The sequence below is a fragment of the Ischnura elegans genome, chromosome 1 (genome assembly GCF_921293095.1).
Source record: "Ischnura elegans chromosome 1, ioIscEleg1.1, whole genome shotgun sequence".
NCBI lineage: Eukaryota > Metazoa > Arthropoda > Insecta > Odonata > Coenagrionidae > Ischnura > Ischnura elegans.
The window spans coordinates 49,521,327-49,539,979 of NC_060246.1; the positions used below are offsets into that span (position 1 = coordinate 49,521,327).

The 18,653-nt window shown below is 37.4% G+C and overlaps 2 protein-coding genes across 3 annotated transcripts in view; both read left to right on the forward strand.

The window, feature by feature from the left end:
- The window catches only part of LOC124159697 (ubiquitin carboxyl-terminal hydrolase 22), a 59,189-nt gene extending 44,118 nt beyond the window's left edge, over positions 1-15,071 (forward strand). For both annotated transcript variants that reach the window (XM_046535615.1, XM_046535610.1), the window contains exons 8-9: positions 806-955; positions 14,130-15,071. In XM_046535615.1, coding sequence (XP_046391571.1) covers positions 806-955; positions 14,130-14,172 — 193 coding nt within the window. In that variant the 3' untranslated portion in view covers positions 14,173-15,071. The remainder of the gene's footprint in view (positions 1-805; positions 956-14,129) is intronic.
- Positions 15,072-18,352: 3,281 nt separating this feature from the next.
- The window catches only part of LOC124159683 (nuclear protein localization protein 4 homolog), a 91,244-nt gene continuing 90,943 nt past the window's right edge, over positions 18,353-18,653 (forward strand). Inside the window, exon 1 of the mRNA XM_046535593.1 lies at positions 18,353-18,501. Within this exon, the coding sequence (XP_046391549.1) occupies positions 18,481-18,501 (21 nt within the window). The 5' untranslated portion in view covers positions 18,353-18,480. The remainder of the gene's footprint in view (positions 18,502-18,653) is intronic.

Here is an 18,653-nt window from a genome sequence, read left to right on the forward strand (position 1 = left end):
AAGAATTTATTTAATATTTGATGGCTTCTCTGATATTAATCACCTCTTGAAGTCTATTTCTCATAGACTTTACAAGATGTTTGCTTATTTAGGGAATTTGCTTGACAGATAACTGTATCTCTAATTCTAAATATGTAATTGTAATTATAAATTGCCTAAATCGATTCTGTATTGGTTCTTTGTCCTTGCGGCTTTTCTCTCACATTTCTGCATCATCATGCCCCAAAGGTTTTCTGTAGGATTTAATTGCAGAGATCTTACTGGCTGTCATGGTAGGACTTGAATATCCAAATGCAGACCGAAAAATTCCTTCACAATGGGACAGGACCTCTGCAGTCTCTCAAATTACTAACCCTTGTTCGAATGCTCTCTTCCTCGCATATCCCCTCCTACTTCTCTAATCCCGCCCCCTTTGCCATCTAACAAGTGGAGGCACACAAATTTGTGTTCTCACTGCGATGGCTCTGTTCTCCATGTCGCAAGATTGTGGTGACTGTGGTGGACAAGTCTGTGGGTTGACTGTACAAAGCTATAAAATGGGAAATTTTGAGTTGGATCAAAGTTAACCAAACATAAAAAAGTATTTGATCTCTTCAAAAATATTTAATTTTTAAATATTGGAGAAATAAAAATCTCTCCGTAAATGGAAAATATAATACTTTTGTTGTTAAAAGACTTTGAGGGATTAAAGTAGGCTTATCATTCATATAAATGGGGCCAAACGAAGCCATGTTTTTGATGCTTGTTTTACTCATGAATTCTTGCTTCTCACTGTGACTAAAATTGATTCATTAATTTTTAATAGGTACTCCTTATTTGCTGTGATAAACCATCTAGGATCTTTGGATGCTGGCCACTACACTGCATTCATTCGTCAACACAGGGATAATTGGTTTAAATGTGATGACCATCTTATAACGAGAGCCAAGATTCAAGATGTTCTGGACAGTGAAGGGTATTGCATACTTATCTTGCATGCTGTTTTCTTTTCTTGTGCTGCTGAATACTGTTATATATATAAATGCGGCCTGACTGGGACTGTCAGGCTGCATTTGCCCTCTCATTTTTTACCATCTGATTTTCTGGCTTTTACCATCTACTACATCACTGTTGTCCTCGCCCTTTTTCCATTATATGTTCCTATCCCTTTCTTTCCTTCTCTATGAATTTCTTTGTATGTTTGCACTTAAGGCTCCGTGTGAATGAATGAAGGAGTATTGCCTCTCCTCACCCACCATGTCTAGCACTTTGTCATTCCTCCTCTTCTTTGTCCATTTCACCTTCTCCATTTTTCTCCCCATACCCACATCTCGAATGCCTCCAATATTCTCTCGTCCTCCTTCCTCAGTGTCCACATTTCTGCACCGTAAAGAGCACTCAGGATCAAACTCTTCACTGACCTTTTTTTTTTTAAACTCTTACTTAACGACCGTCTCAGAAGTTCCTTCCTGTTCATGAACACCTCCTTTGCTAACGCAACTCTCTTCTTGATGTCCTTACTACTGGATCCATTTTCCTCTAATGTGCTGCCTAAATAGTTGAATTACTCTACCTGCTCAAGCTTCTCCTAACCTACTTTTATCTTGAGTCTCACATTCCTCGCTCGCGATATTTTACAAAATCACATTACCTAGGTCTTCTTGTGATTAATCCTCATCCCATACTCCTTGCTCCGCTTGTCTAATGCATCCACTAGAGCCTGCAGTCCCCTCGGTGACTGGCAGATGAGCGCATGATCATCCGTGAACCTTACTGATTTAAACATCATTCCTCCCACTTTCACTCCAGCTTCCAACTGGACCCAAGCTTCTCTTACCATCTACTCAACATATGCGTTAAAAAGCAGGGGCGATTAAAGACAACCTTCTCTCACTCCCCGGCCAATGCTTGTCCACCCAGATAATCCATCCGCTACCCTCACTTGCTGTCTGGGCCATATACAGATTACGAATCAGTCGCCTATCCCTCCAATCTACACCTATTCTCTTGAGTATATCCATTACTTCACCCAGTTTACCCTATCAAATGCTTCTTCAAAATCCACGAAATAGGCATACATGTCTTGGTCATACTCTAGGTTCCTCTCCACGAGGGACCTCATTATTGCTATTGCATCACGAGTTGACTTCCCTCTTCTAAAACCAAACTGCTCTTCGCTCAAATACTCGTTTGCCGTAGCCTCCATTTTTCTGTTCAATATCCGCAGTACCACTTTCGTCGCGTGTGATATTAGACTAATACTCCTATAATCTCCGCATTCCACAGCTTTCCTCTTTTTCAGTAGTGGAATTAAAACCATCTTCACAAAATCCTCCAGCCAACATCTCTCCTCATAGATCCTGCATCCTAGATTGAAAAACTTTTTCTTACTATCCTTCCCTAGTTTCTTCAGGAGCTCGCATGGGATATTGTCCACACCCTATGCTTTCCTAGCCTTCATATCATGATGTGCTCTCTCGATTTCCGAACCTAAGATCCCCGACCCAAGATCATCCTCCTCCACTGCACTTCTCTCCTCTAAAGTCAATCTCTCCAGCCTTTTTCTTCCGTGTTACAGATCTTCCACATATTCCTTCCATCTACTCTACCTCTTCTCGCTCAGTTAGCATCCTCCCATCTTTAGCCTTAATTTTAGACATGGCTTGTCCTCTTTTGCCGCCCGATAGCGACTTAACTTTGGCATACAATGCACCTACCTCTCCTTCCTTCTGGAACTTTTTTATTTCCTCGCACTGCCTTTTCCACCAAGCCTCCCTTGCCCTCTTAGTTTCATGTCGTAATCGATAATTAAGCTCGGGCTGTTCAAGTAATATATACAAGGGCCGTTCAAAAAGTATCGAACCTTCTTCCTCCCACATCAACAAATGAAGTGCTGGCGGCCAAGCTTAGCTGGGATGTGTAGGTGACTGTAATGCACCCACATGCACTGTTTTGTATCATGACAAAGCTTCAATCGCCGGCAGTCAGCCTAGAAGTGTAGACCTCTCTGCTGTGCTTGGCAGTTTTTTTCATGTTATAAAATGATAGAAAAACTTGAGCAGCGTTACTGCATTAAATTTTTCCGGAAGCTTGGCGATTTGCAAGTGTAAACAAATGGCAAGATTTAACAGGCTTTGGGGGAGTTTGCTGTGGCATTACGTGTTTATATCTTGCAGATTCGTAATGTAAGCCCCAGGCACAGGGAACTCCGATTGTCTGTCACTAGGTGGAAGAGGGAAGGACTCTACAAAAAAAAGAATAATCGGCAGTCAGAGAAACAATTGTGACAAAATTACAAGTCATATTCAATCAAAATGTATTCCAAGTAGATATATTCAAAATCAAAATTATTACAAAAATCAATGATGATAACTAATAATCTCATAAGGTACATTAGCTATACTTTGAAAGGCTAAGTACAAAGCTGTGTTCGCCTGCCTGCACCAAAAATGATTTTTGAGAAATCACTCTCTCAGTCGACCGATGTGATCGCGACGGCCACCGATGAGCAAGAGAACTGCCCAAGATGCAAATAGTGGCAGAGTGGAGGGGGGAATTTAGCCAAGGAGTGGGGGAATTACAGCGTTGTTCAAGTGAGCTGCATCTGTATAAACTTCCGGCAGGCGCCCGTGTTGACTGGAACCTCTATGAGAAGTCTCGTAGAACACTTCTCGTCATCCAAGCAGGGTTTGGGGGAGAACAGCGTACTGCCAGGTTTCTTCTCCTCTATCTCCTGGGTTGGAGACATGGCCAAGTGGTGTGATCGCTGGTTGAGGCAAGGCATTGGAATTCAAGGAGGAAAAAGACATAGTAGGATGAGGTCTTAGAGGGAGAGAGAGTTATGATAGGATAAAGTGGAGTACTTCTTACTCCAAACTGCATTCTTATGCCTCAGCACCCGCTTCCACTAGATTGCCAGGTGTAGGTATTCCTCCACCATACTGGCTATATAAGTCTTGATCTCCAGGTGGGCTGGATCGAAGGGCTGGTTCAGATGGCAACTTTGGAGGACAGAGTTCGGAGACAAGAGTTCCAAGATGTAGAGTCTCCAAGCCTTTGAGTCGAAGGGCCTTTGCACGAAAATCCTTTGTGCGATAAACCTTAGCACGAAAAGCCCTTAGCAGGATAAGTTCTGCGGATAAGTTCAGAGGAATTTCTGGGGGGGAGGGGTACCAGAAATTATCGAGGGAGGGTTCACTAAAAAATGCCACACTACCATGAGCAGTACTTGAACAAAAGAGTGGTGCAATCGATTTAAAAATGGTCAAACATCAGTAGAAAGTGAATCGCGTTCAGGCAGGTCAAGTCAAGGTCATGTTGTCTGTCTTCTTTGACTTCAGTGGAATGGTGCGTCATGAGTATGCTAAAAAAAATACTATCTTGATGTACCATCACAAACAATATTTACTATCTTGAGGTTCTTTGTTACCTACATGATGCTGTGCAGCGAAAATGAACGAATCTGTGGGCAACAAAAACTGGGTAGCTCCATCACGGCAATGCACCTGCCCATTCTGCACATCTAATTCAGAGTTTTCTCGCTAAAACAACTATCCTCTAGTTTGCAAAGTTCCTTACTCTCCCGATACGGCTCATTGCGACTTCTGGCTATTTCCTAAGCTGAAAATGCCACTGAAGGAAATCAATTTCAAGAAAAAGGAGAGATTAAATAGAATATGTTCTTTGTTAACATCTCCTAAAAACCATTAAGGATATAACTCCACTACAAGTGGAAGGGGTCTAACAAATTCCTTGCCTGACCTGCGGGAAGAATTACATCGGCGAAACAGGCAGATCAGTCAAAACACGCCTAGAGGAGCACGAGAGAGCGATTCGACTGGGGCGATCAACAAAGTCCGCGGTAGCCGAACACGCAGCGCTTGGCCACACAATCGACCTCAAGGAACCCAAAATCCTTGTCAAAGTAAAAGGTTTTAAACAGAGACCCGTCAGAGAAGCCATTGAAATATCGGAAAAAGAAAAGAACAATTTCAACAGGGACACCGGCATTAAAATTAGCCGTACTTGGCAACCCGTGGTGAGAAAAAACAATCAGCAACCCACTCCTCCAACCTCCCGCTCTCCTCCCCCCACCACCTGACACAGATACCTATATAAAGGATTTTACTTTCCCAACTCTTCATAATCCCTTGAAAAAGCGACCAGCATCGGTCGGGAAACATTGGGGCCACCCAAGAATTGACCCAGCGACATAGCCCAAAAGTTTTTATCCATTGTGGCAGAAGTGCTAGGAGAAGTGTGTACATCACGAAGGAGACTGCATTAAAGGGGATTAAAAGTTTGTAGCTCTATTTCAATGAATGCACTTTTAATTAAAAAAAAGTCCGATACCTTTTTTACAGCCCTCGTACTTTCTTTTGCCCGGCTCTGTGTCCACGTTCCTCCACTTCCTTCTCTCCTCCATTTCTTTTACCATTGCCTCCATAACCCAAGGCTTCTTTATAGTTCTGCTGTCAATGTAGCCAATTGACTTCTCCGCCGCTTTGATAATTCCCATTTTGATATTATCCCATTTAAAATAGCACAATTTCTAGTATTTCCATGCACACATCCAGTTGAAAGTCACAGCAGTTGCATGGTTGTAGTTTATGGTAATTTGAAAGTGTAGTCATATGGTACATAAAATTCTCTGCAGTAAAACAATGCTGCTCCTTCTAATATAAATAATGCTTGTGTGTTGATTCATTTTCGCTTGAAAAAATTGTGGAAATTGTGGTGTTATGAATGACTTATTTTATAAACAAATTCTTGCCCTCTCCAGAAATGTGTTCTCTTATTTTTATACTTTCTGTGCATGAAGTGTAGTATCAAGGAGAACGTGTTTGTTTACTCTGTAGAATCAATCATGGAGTCACTGTTAGTACTGGAGACTGAAGGAAATATGTAGAGTCTGATGAAAACTACAGGATTCAACATGATATGATAATTAGAGGATGATTACGTTCGAGGTTAAAGAAGAGTGAGATATTTGTAGGTTGCTCTTTATGTTGCAGAAATTTGAATACATAGGAAGGGGGATGAGATTAGACGAGGGGCATCAAGGATGTGGGTATGAAGATTGGAGAGGGTGAGATGAATAGAGAGAAAATGGTGACGGAGTGTAGGTGAGGGAACTTCTATGCATGGAATAGAAATTATCTGCAGTTTGGATATAGCCAGTACTAGACTGGGAGTGATACTGGAAACGGTGTTAAAAAGAAAGCTCTTTCCCAAGGAGGAATGAAAAGTCATTATGACATCATCCTGATGTCATTTTCAAGTCATGGCTTGGTGGTCACAGTGACCTCAAAATGGTCCCTTGAAATGACATCTTTCTTGACTCATGATGATGTCAATACAACCTTAAATGACTACCTATCATTTTGACCCCGTTTTGACCGCACTTTGACTATTTGTGACAAAACCTATTTGTTCTTCTAATGAACATTCATACCATAATTTCTGTATTTATATTGTCATTTAGGAATAAATTAAACACCTCAGAAATGAAACCCAACCTTTATTATGATTTATTGCAACAAAAAACAAATTTTACAAGAAAAAAATCCTCAGGATTTTTTTTTACTTTTCCTCTTCTTCGTGTTTCTTTTCTCCATCTTCCAATAAAAATCGAGAAAAATCATATACATTGGCCATTTCAGTTGATTCTGTAGCATTCCCTTTCCCCTCAGTTGCTGTAGTTGCTCAAGCAATTGCAGGCAATTGAGCAATTGTGTTGAATCACTGCTGAATCTTTGCCTTCGTCTTAATTACTTCATCTTCAGGGAAATTCTTCCATTGTGGGGCTTCAAATTAAAGGGAAAAAAAATATCACCAAGAAGCTGAAAGTTTCTAATTTTGATAAAAAATAAAATTGACACTAACTGCAAATAGCCTTATTGATCTAGGGTTTGTTGAATATAATTTTTCCTAGCCCTCCATCCCAATTGATAAAGCGAGCAAATCCATTTGTACACATTTTTCTGATCACATGAGCTGAAAACTCCTTCTCATCAGTATGGTTAACTGCAATTTATCTGAGATGTGAAACCTGTGAGAAAGGAAACCAAATTAAATTTTAACTTTAACATATGACAGAAGAAGGGAAAATAGAAAGGATTAGTTCCATGGATAATGTGGAGTGGATATCTGTCAATTTACTCACAAATGATTTGAAGAGTTGATGTTTTTAGGAGCTCTTCAAAGTTGTTTAAATCCTTCTGGTCATTCAGAAGAAATTTGTGCATATTAGCTGGTTCAAACATCTCATCTTCTGAAGCAATATAAAGCAAATTTTCATTTCCTATTCCTTTCGTGGATGGCTACAATCTCTTGTCTCATTTGTAAAAATAAGCGTAAATAATAATAATAATAATTTATTCTTCCATGCATACATATTTTTTACAGACTATTACATCCATTCAAGGAAGTAAGGTAGCCCATAAGGCAATAAGCCTGTGTTTGGGCTAACTTCAAATTTCATAAATTGCGGAAATGATAACACATACAACCAAAATACACAATACCTTGAGAAAAAAAAACATGTGCGTAGTAATATAATAACAGAGCTGACCTTAAGATGAGATACAACTTATAATGTACAACACATATGATGCCTAGGGTATTTTCTGCAATATACCGACCCTTTACCATAGCTTTTCGATGTCTTCAAAAGTCATTATCCATTTCTGTATCAACCTTTTGTATTTACCAAAACAATTTGTTTCTTTAATTGTATTTGGTAGCATATTATACAATTTTGGTCCCATGTACAAAAAACTCCTTTTATACATCGTTAAATTAGGCTTGTGCATAGGGATCGAGAAACCTCTGCGAGAATTAAACAGCACATAGCTCCCAAACATTTTTGGGCTATATCCACTACGCAAAAAAAAATTTTTTAACACTTTATAACAATACATATATCTTAGCGGGAGTATGTTAAGTTCAATGAATAAAGGACGGGAATGTTCGTAACGCTTTTTAAGTAATAATAGTCTAACAATTTTTTTCTGCACGAAGTAGGCTGATTTTAAGGTGTTAAAATAAGCTTTACCCCAACAAGTAAGCCCATAATCCAACTTGGAGTGTACCAAAGCATGGTAAATCATTTTTCGGGCAAAGAGAGGGCATTTATTACGGATAAAATAAAATTTGGTGAGACTACGCTTTAAAACAGCACTTACATTTGCGATTTGCTTATCCCATTTCAGGCGATAATCTAATGTTACTCCCAGATACTTCACTTCTTTTGTCATTTTAATAACAGGGCAAGTACAAGAGTGCATTGAACAGTCTAAGGTGTGATACTGTAATTTGACATCAAGATTATAATAGTCACAAATATCATAAAACATACATTGTGTTTTTCTTTCGCTTAGTTCCAAGCCGTTATATTGAAACCAGTGTCGTAGACAGGATAAGTCATGCTGCATGGCATTAACAACTTCATCCCAAGTAGAATACACATAATTTAAGGCCACATCATCTGCGAAAGTTGTTATCTTACCATTTAATTCAAGGTTACATAAATCATTAATATAAGTTAAGAAGAGAATAGGGCCCAATACAGAACCCTGAGGTACACCAGTATTGATACTGCTAAAGGCACTAAACGAGTTTTTTACCTTTACACATTGTGAACGATTAGTTAAGTAGCTCCGAAACCAGTTAAGAGCTATACCTCTTATGCCAGCCATTTCTAATTTCTGTAACAGTATTTTGTGGTCTAATGAATCGAATGCTTTTTTGATGTCAATAAAAATAGTCCCAACTCGTTTCTTGGCATTAATACCTTCAAAACATCAGTCATATAATTCATTAATGCGTGTTCAGTACTTTTACCTCTTAAAAAACCAAACTGATTAACACTAAAGAATTTTACTTTATGGAGAGTCTTTTTTTCATCGACTTCTCAACTATTTTAGATAGTATGGAAAGTAGTGAAATAGGCCTATAATTTTCAATATTGAGCCGTTCCCCTTTTTTAAATACTGGAATGACTACTGCCTTTTTCAATGGATTAGGAAATTGACCTTTCTCGAAGCTCAAATTGCAGGTATGGGCAAAAACAGGTGCTATATTTGTGATTACACTTTTCAATGTGCAGCAGTCTATTTCATCTATCCCTGGAGTTTTTCCTAAAGGAAGGGCATTTACGATTGTAGTTATTTCATAAGCTGTCACTGGTTCAACGAAGAAAGAGTTCAACACGTTATTATATGCACTAGGGTTTTTTAAGTGTATGTTATGACGAGTATCGTGGAATAATTGAGCAGAATCAAAAACACTCATAAAATATTTGTTAAATTCAAGTGCTAGAGTAGAGGGATCATTTATTAATTCTCCATCAATATTTAGCTCCAGGTCCTGTTTGACAGCTTTGTCTTCTCCAGTTAATTCATTTAACAACTTCCATTTTTCTTTTATATTTGAATTGAGTACTTGGAACTTGTTAACATAGTACTGATTTAAGGCTATCTTAGTTTCCTTTCGTAATTTATTTCTAAATTTAAGGAAATGTTTCCTCAAACTTTCATTGTTAGGGTGGCATTTAGTCTTAATGAATAGTAGTTCTTTTCTTTTAGCTTTTTTAACAAGTTCCTGGGTCATCCATGGTTTTAATATTGGTGAACGTTTAGCATCAGAATTCACTGAATACCTGGATAAGTTAATGCAACGCTGAAATGTATCAATAAACATGGAGCACGCTGTAGAAGTAACTTCTTCTGCCAATACAGATGCCCAGTTTGTATCCTTAATTAGCCCTTTTAATTTACACTGATCAATACGTAGGTTGTGATCGTTCTTTTGTTTGTCGGTACCCGAACTTATGATCAGATTTTTACGGCTAATTTTTATCGTTGTCAATGAATGGTCAGTTATGGCCATATGCATTACGTTACTTATGCAAGTGTATTTATACGAATTTAATAGTCTCACAAAAATATGGTCAATACAGGTGGATGACGATTTTGTTATGCGCGTTGGTTCAACAATGAGGCCCGTTAGCCCATACATGCACATAAGATTACTGTAAGATTCTGAATCTCCATTAGAGACAAGAATATTTATGTTTAGGTCTCCAACTACTACTAAGTTACCTTTTACACTTTTCAGAATAGGTTCAATGTCACTTACAAATATTGATACAGGGAAATTAAGATATCTATATAAACTCAAAACATTAATTTCTATAAAGCTAAGTTTTATATTTAACAATAAACAGTCAGCAGTATTTAAATCAATAGTGCATTCTGAGCATATTTGATTTTCTTCGACAAATGCAATTATACCTTTTGAGCGAGCATTATTATTACATTTGACAAATGATTTATACCTGGGAATGGTGTACAGGTTAGCTTCAGAATCATGAATCCACGTTTCTGTTAGAATTATAACATTTGGTACAAAGGTCAGAGTATTCAAATGTAGCAGAAAAACGTCAAAGTTGCTCCTCAAACTGCGGATATTTTGCTGAATTATAGTTATATTATCAAGTTCATTGAATGTGGTAATATTTGGTATATTCATTAAGATAGGAGGAAAATTATAGCTTACTGATGTCGTCCATGCATAAAACCAGTTTCGCAGGATGTTTTTCTGCCTTTCTCAGATATATTTTACCCCCACGTATCCACAAGAAGTCGTAATTTTTTGTCTTCTTTGCCTCCCTCGCTGCACTGAAGAGTCTTCTCCGACCGGGGCAAAGTGACTCATTGATGTATATCGGTGAGTCTGTCAGTGGAGTTCCTTCCAGAGTCAAATGTCTGGTGGAGAAGTTCCTCTTGACTCTCCGCTTTAGAAGTATGTCCTCTTTAGTGCGTTGAGAGACAAACTTCACGTGGATTCCTCCTGGTTTGTCATTAGACATAGACTTATACCTATAGCAAAAATCAATGGCTTCGTCTTTTATCTCCACTCCTAGCTCAGCTCCAATTTTACACACGACTTGGGTAAGGTTTTCATGCGCACAAAAGGGGACACCATGTATTTCCACGCTATTTTCTAGAGCACGTTGTTCTAAATCATCACAACGGCTTAGAGCGTCGTTCACACGTTTCTTTAGCTGCACATTTTCATTCTGAAGAGCAGAAATTTGCTCATAGCACCGATCTAACCTTTTCCCCTGCTCTTCAATAATTTTCACACTATCATCTAACCTCTCATATAACTTATTTATGGAATCTCCCAGATTATTTTCTGTGACTTTCAACTCATTTTTCATCTCTTTAATTAATGCGTACACATCTTCTAGAGATGTGCTGCCTTCACAGCGATCACTGGACACCGAATCACGCAGACTTTGCCGGTGAACACTTTGGCACTCACTACACTTCCACGTCTGCCCACTTGCCTTAATGCCCTCGATGTCCTCCTTTGACATGGATTGTTTCAAGCAGTTGCCATGGAAACATTTTTTGCACTTGTCACTAGCAAGGTAGATGGTGTTTCGCGTGGTTTTTTTACACACGGAGCAGTTGCTCATAGTAGTGTAGATCTTCTCACTTGGCAAGGGAAGGAGCAGCAATCACATACAGTAACGCCCGGTTATAACTTTCAGATAACTAGCGTAATAAGGTCACTGGATTATCGCACTCACTCTATATAGCATTTTTGACAGCTTGTAAGTCACTATGGTTGAATGGCTCATTTCCGACAAAACAGCAGACTGACCAATAATCCGAGAAAGTAAAACAAATGTTCAATTGGGTGGTTTCCTATTATTTTTTTATTGCTTAAATCGAAAGATTATTACTCCTGGAGTATGTATTTCATGCTTGTAGATTTTTTAATGACGATATTTATTTTTCGCGATTAAATGAAAAGTGAAAATTTTCAAGCGTGCAAAAACACGACTAAGCATGAATGCTGAGAAAACCGTGTGTGATATCATTCTGGTTCCCGCTGTCACCGTGTGAGGTCACCTTGGGGCGAGGCTTTGAGCGCTGATATGATGCAGGCTGCTAGAAGGTAGCAGAGTATCCTGCTAGCAGGTAGCGCTTGGCTTGAATAAGGATTATTAATACCCTATCAAACGAAGGAAACTTTCCGACCTTAAGCAGTTTTAATAGGTGGTTATCAAGACATGCTTCCCTGAGCTCTGTGCCTCATGCATGCATTGGTAATCTCAGACAATGTGAAACTCCTGACTACTCGTGTAGCATCTGGGCCCCTATGACGTCACATGGAGTGGCATCGCATGGCTGCCAATCTGGCCCGTACTTGGCATTTCAAATGAGGTTAAAATTGACCATTGCCATTCGTCTGAACTGGGATTTGTAAAACAAATAGTTTGTATATTATGAATACACTAATGGTGGGTAACGAATCGCAGTCAATGCCTTTCGTTTTCTTTGATGAAGGAAACTACCCTATTGTTGATTTGAATTGAAAACCGATATTTATTATTGGCTATTATTCCTGTGGTGATGCACATATGAGCCAACACCAAAAATAATATTGAAAGGGAGGAGAAGCTTTATTACTTATGCAAATGCGGCAATCGGCGATGAGGAGTTTATTAAAAAAACCGCGGGAAATAGCAAAAGGCACGTCACGGATTCCCTTCGATATATTTTGGCACAAAAGGTTCATACCCAGGGGCTTTTTTGCTCTAAGAGCGAATAATAGACCATTTTTAAGGAACAATTATCATATAAAGTCATTGAATCTTGGATGAAAATCGATAAAAATATCGAGACCGAAAAAAATCGCTATCCAATAAAATATCACAATATATCATCCTATACAAATATCGGGGCCCATAAAAATCGCCTTCGGATAAAATACTATGATGTATCATTCCATAAAAAAATCTCCTGCCCGATAAAAATTTGCCTTCAGATAATATATCACAATATATAATTCGATGAAAAAATAACTCCTATTTAATATCACGATGTATCATCCAATAAAAAAATTGCCTCCTTCCTTCTTATTCCCAAAACTTCCATTATTTATAACATGATAAATGGTGATATTTTAACCGAGCAGCAATTTTTATAGCATGATATTTCGTGATATTTTAGCACTGGCTATTTTTTATCGGATGATGAAGCGTAGTATTTTAACAGATGCGATTTTTATCAGGCCTGATATTTTTTATCGGATGATATATGTCATCGAAAGAATATTTCTACCTGATAATAGTAGTTTCGTAGTATTTTATCAGAAGACTATTTTTAACGATTCCGATATTTTTAATGGTTCCATTAATTTATCGCTTCTGATATTTTTATTGGATGATATATCATGATATTTTTTCGGTTCCGATATTCTATAGGTCCCGATACTTTTAACATGCCCTATTTATTACTATCGCGATATTTCACGATATATCGCCCAGGGCAAGTGGCACAGTCACGTCTTGGGTTGCCAATAGGGGAAGGGACAGGAGGGGAGAATTTTAAGGGGCACCGCCTTTTAAATTTAGACCTAATACCTGGGTATGCCTCTGAGCGGCATAATGGATGTAGCCACTGACTATTGGCTCTCCAAAATTAATAATCATCTGTAGAACTAGCCCAGGGAAAGGAAATGGCCCCCCTCTTTAATGTATGATATTCACATGCCTGGTTGTGTGAAGTGTCAGGGGATGAGCTCTACCCTCACCTTCCCAAACCAACCTTCAGGTTGAAATATGGAAAGAGAGAGTATCATAGACAGTATTTGACAATTTTTTATAGGTTCTCACTGCCAGTGAAAACTTGTACAAATGAATTTTAAAAAACACCTTCACAGTCATGACTGAATAGTGACTTTTCATGGGTCATTCTGAGGTCAAAGTCATATCATTTTGACTTTCCTTCCTCCTTGGGTTGGTACATGGTAAAAGAGTTGAAAGGGATTCATGCATGGAATGAAGAATAATATGATTTGTGTGGAGCTGTAAATTTAAAGAGGGAAGGGAAATTGGTTAAGCGATTGACAAATGTTCCAAATAAAATTGCTTTAACTGGTAGAATACCTGTAATTGTAAATTATTTGTGTGTGCTGATGCCAAAGGTATATAAGTGCATATTTAATTCTTTTATATTCTTGTGACATATATATTTTTCTGTATTTAATGACACCATTCTTTGAAATTTTCTCAAGTAGTGCATTCTTTTTTCTTAAAGCATTAATTACATTTTTATTGTTTATTCCAGATATCTTCTTTTCTACCATAAGCAGATACTGGAGTATGAGTAATTGATGATGGGCTCCTATAGAGAATGTATCCAGTATTAGAGAGAAATGTCTTGTGTCTGCCAAGTGGAGAAGTTATGGTTGTGATTTGACACACAAACTGTCATTTGAAAATGACCACTGTGTCAGTGACTAATGTGGCATTGCTGTACCTAAGTGAGTGATGGCAGTCTTCTCAGTCAGTGATATATTGATGTCCATGCTCTATAAACATAGTGTCTTCTATATCAGTATATATACCAGAATAATTGTGAGTGAATCTCATTGGCTATATGTGTGTGTTAAATGAACTACTTTACTCCAAAGCAGTTCAAATGTATTTGTAAAAAGCTTTTGGTATTTGATTATTGGGTGGCTATTAGTGAATTGTTGGTTGATTTTGATGTATAATAGAATATTCCACTTTTTGGGTGGTTGCAATCATTGAAACTGTTGAAAATTAACTTTTGTGATAATAATATTACCAATCAATTTGTTGGTATTCTCTTATGCTGTCAGTGGTCAGCTTATGAATGATTTCACAAGAAGACTGGCAGTTTTACATGTTCACTTGAAAGGCATTATTCATGGCAATCTAATTAGTTAACCACTGTGTTGGTTGTTTGTATTATTATTATTTTAACTTGGAAGGATGAATCCTTTTGGATATGTTCTTTATCAAAATATTTGTTGTTTTTATATATCTAGTATGAAAACCAAAATCATATATTATGTAAAGTTAATGAATTGCTGAAAAAATGAAGTGCATAGGCTTGTATATTTATGAAGGAATGGCATAAAACTTTGGTATTTGTAGTATCATTGAATGCATTGATAAAATTGATTGCTGCTATCTATTCATTCCATTAGCAATTTGATATGTGAACTTAAATTTCTTGCTCAATAAACATTTTTATTTATAACTGGCATCAAAATTTTATGTCAGTGGAGATGAAGTTGGTATAAATGCATTTTTCAAATTATTAACAAATGGGGTAGAAAAAATTATTATTTATCCCAGATATTGGATGACTGGAAAGTTTTAACTGTACTGGAAAGACTCATTTTCCTGATATGCCATGTTATGTAGGTATCAACTGTCCATATATACAGTGAAACCTCGATTTTACATTCCCCCATTATACATTTTCCCCGATTTTGCACCGTTTTTATCAGGTCCCAAACAATACCGCCTTTAGAAAATGATACTCTATTTTACAATATCCTCAATTTTGCACTTTTTGTAAGTGGTCCATTCAAAAGTGTAAAATAGAGGTTTCACTGTAGTTGATTTACTCTTTCAGTACAAGGTTTTTCACCATTGATTTATCATGCAATATAGCATTTGAGGATGCCTTTTATGTATTATTTTTACTCTGACATTTCATAATTTAGTATGAGATTTGAGAACAAATGTTCATTAAAAATGGGAATGCTTTCTTTTAAGCCTTTATCTCATAAGCCTCTGATGTTAACATTTTTTTCGTTCTAAAAGATAATATATATGATGAGTCCATATAATTGATTGTGGAAGGTTACTTGGGAATTCCACCAGGTTAGGTTCTCCAACTCCATCTCGGCCAACGTTTCCATAGTTCAAGGTGTCCATCATCATCAGGGCAGATGTTGGACAATTCGTACATCAAAACATCGGCCGAGATGGAATTGGAGAACCTGACCTGGCGGAATTCCTGAGTAACCTTCCATGATTCTATATGCCGGGAAAGCCTGCAATCATTCTTCACATGTAAATGATGTCAGAAAGAAACTGCTATGTCAGGAATGGGGAACCGGTTATTTAAATGATGGAGTGTTTTCAAGAATAGGTAGTGAGTACCATCGCCTGTAACTTTTATTGACTCAATTCTTAAAATTGTCACGTGTCAGCCGTAAGTGAATGGATAATGGACTTTTTTTTGCGTTAATAGGTTCAATTTTTAAAAGATAGTGTATAAAATGACTGCTGTCATCTGCAATAGATTTGGGTAACATGGGACAGTTCATCATGGAAGAAGAGTTCACTAATTAGAAAAACATAATAATAATAAGTTTATTACTCCAGCGATCAAGTACATGATATAGGACAGGTCAGACATGTTACAGTTTAATTAACAAAATTACAAGAATGATAAGAAAAAACACTAAAAACAATATTATATTCGGTCATAAATGAGATCATCAATTTTGTAGTACATTTTATGGATTAAAATTTCCTTGATTCTGGTCTTAAATGTAGAACTATTAATGCATTTCAATGCATTGGTCAATGCATTGTACAGTTTACGACCCATTAAGTTAGGACCAGTGCGTACATATGGTACATGTAGGTCATTGGAGCTTCTGGTATAGTGATTGTGTACAGCACTGTTTTTATTAAGACGTTGCGTACCGGGGTATTTAAATTACACGGAACGCCGATTCTGGGTGGAGGTGTTGAGATTGGAATTATGCCTTTGGTTTCAACATGGTTAAAAAGCTAATGTTTAGAATATAACTTTACCCAATCAAACGTTAAGATATATCAATTCATTATGAATAACGAACAACAACTGAAAACGTACTAATGAATACGTATTGTAAGATTTAAAATTGTTTAGGTTGACGCGCCTCAATGACGAGAATCTTCGTCATTCGTCCGGAACATTCAGGAAAAAAATTATGAGAATTCTTGCCATCCGTACACAACGTGTTAAATTGGTTCATATGATTATGAGTGTACAATAACATGTAAAGGAGACTCAAGGAAAAGGTAGAAGGCCCAGCTTTCTAAAAATTGGTTTGCTAGAGGCAAGATAATGAGAATTTGCTATGTATTAGTCACACAGCTCTTTTTTGCATTTTAAAGATTTTGGATGCATGAGGTGAGGAACCCCAGAATAAAATGCCATATGTTAAATGGGAGTAAATCTGTCCATAGTGCAAGGCCATCAGCATGTCTTGAGATACACTGGATCTTATGGATCGTATTAGAAAACATTTGGAACTTAACTTCTTGGTCAGTAGGTATAGCATCTAGCTGTAGGCCAAGAAATTTCACACATTCCACCTGGGGATTTGGTGAATGTGAACTCTAATAGAACAATTTGTTTTGTTCTTATTTTTAAAATAGACAATTTGGGACTTCTCAACATTAAGATCAAGGAGGTTGTTTAAGCACCAGTTACTTAGATTATCAGATACTAATTTACATTGATTGGACACAGTGTCTAAGTCAGTTGATGAAACAAGAACATTAGTATCATCCACATACAGAACAGGATGAGCACCCAAAATGTTTGAGAAAATATAAGATTTACATTAACATAGGTTAGAAACAAAATAGGCCCCAAAATGGAACCCTGTGGGACACCCTGAGCAGTGGCGGACACAGAAAAAACTCAAGGGGGGGGGCGCAACATATCTTGAGTTTTCTTTACTTTTATCATAATAAAAGATGATCAAGTCACAGGCAAAGTATATGAAAATTTTATTTAAAGTGTTTATAAACATGTAAAAGACAATGTCATCTAATGATATAAAAAGTTACAATTGTGGTTTTGCAATGTTCGGCAATACAGGCGGACCCGCAAGGGGGGGGGCGCGCACCCCCTGCGCCCCCCATCTGTATCCGCCACTGACCCTGAGTAACCTGTTTTTTATGTGAGTGGTAACAACCACCATTTACTTTGATAACTATTTGCTGGGATCTATTGCTTAGATAGGATTCAATCCAATTATTAGCAATACCAAGACCATAAAGTTTTCTTAAGAGTAGTGGGTGATTCACACTATCAAAAGCCTTGCTGAGGAGAACATAGCAGCAATTTCTAATTTACTGTGCGGCGTAACGCGAACAGAATATGATTAATAACATCACAGACAGCAGAGATTGTGGATTTCCCTCGGCGGAAACCATGCTGATCGGAAGACAAAAGCATATTGCACTTCAAGAATAATATGAATCTATTAAAATATACCTTCTCAAATATTTCAGAAAATACAGATTGGATTGAAATTGGTCGGTAAGAATTTAGATCGAAGGTAGGTACACTAGGTAAGTAATATTCTAAAGAATTTTCTTGTTTAAGCCTATCCTTGCAATGATAATTCTATTTACTCTTTCAAAATTTTTATTGCGGAAACAATTCAATTGTCCCAACTTCCCGCCCTATTTTGGGGAATTTGCTACTATGGAAACAAAATGGCGTCTTGCTATCTCTCTTTCGTGAATTCTCAGGGTGAAAGATGTCTGTAATCGCTGTATCACTTCCGGTCGTGTGTGGTGCATTTTACAAGCGAAGACTCGTCAGCTGATTCTCACCGAAAGAATATTTCTTAAAAATTGAGAAAAGAATGTCAAAATCCAAAAGAATTGTAAGCATTTAAATAATATAGACTTATGAACAATGTTTTCATAGCTCTTTATTTCCTTAATGTTACTTGTGAAACTGTAGTCAGCAATAAATATTATGAATTAGTCAATGATATAAAGGATGTAAATGTTGTCATTACGTTTTAAAGGTAGT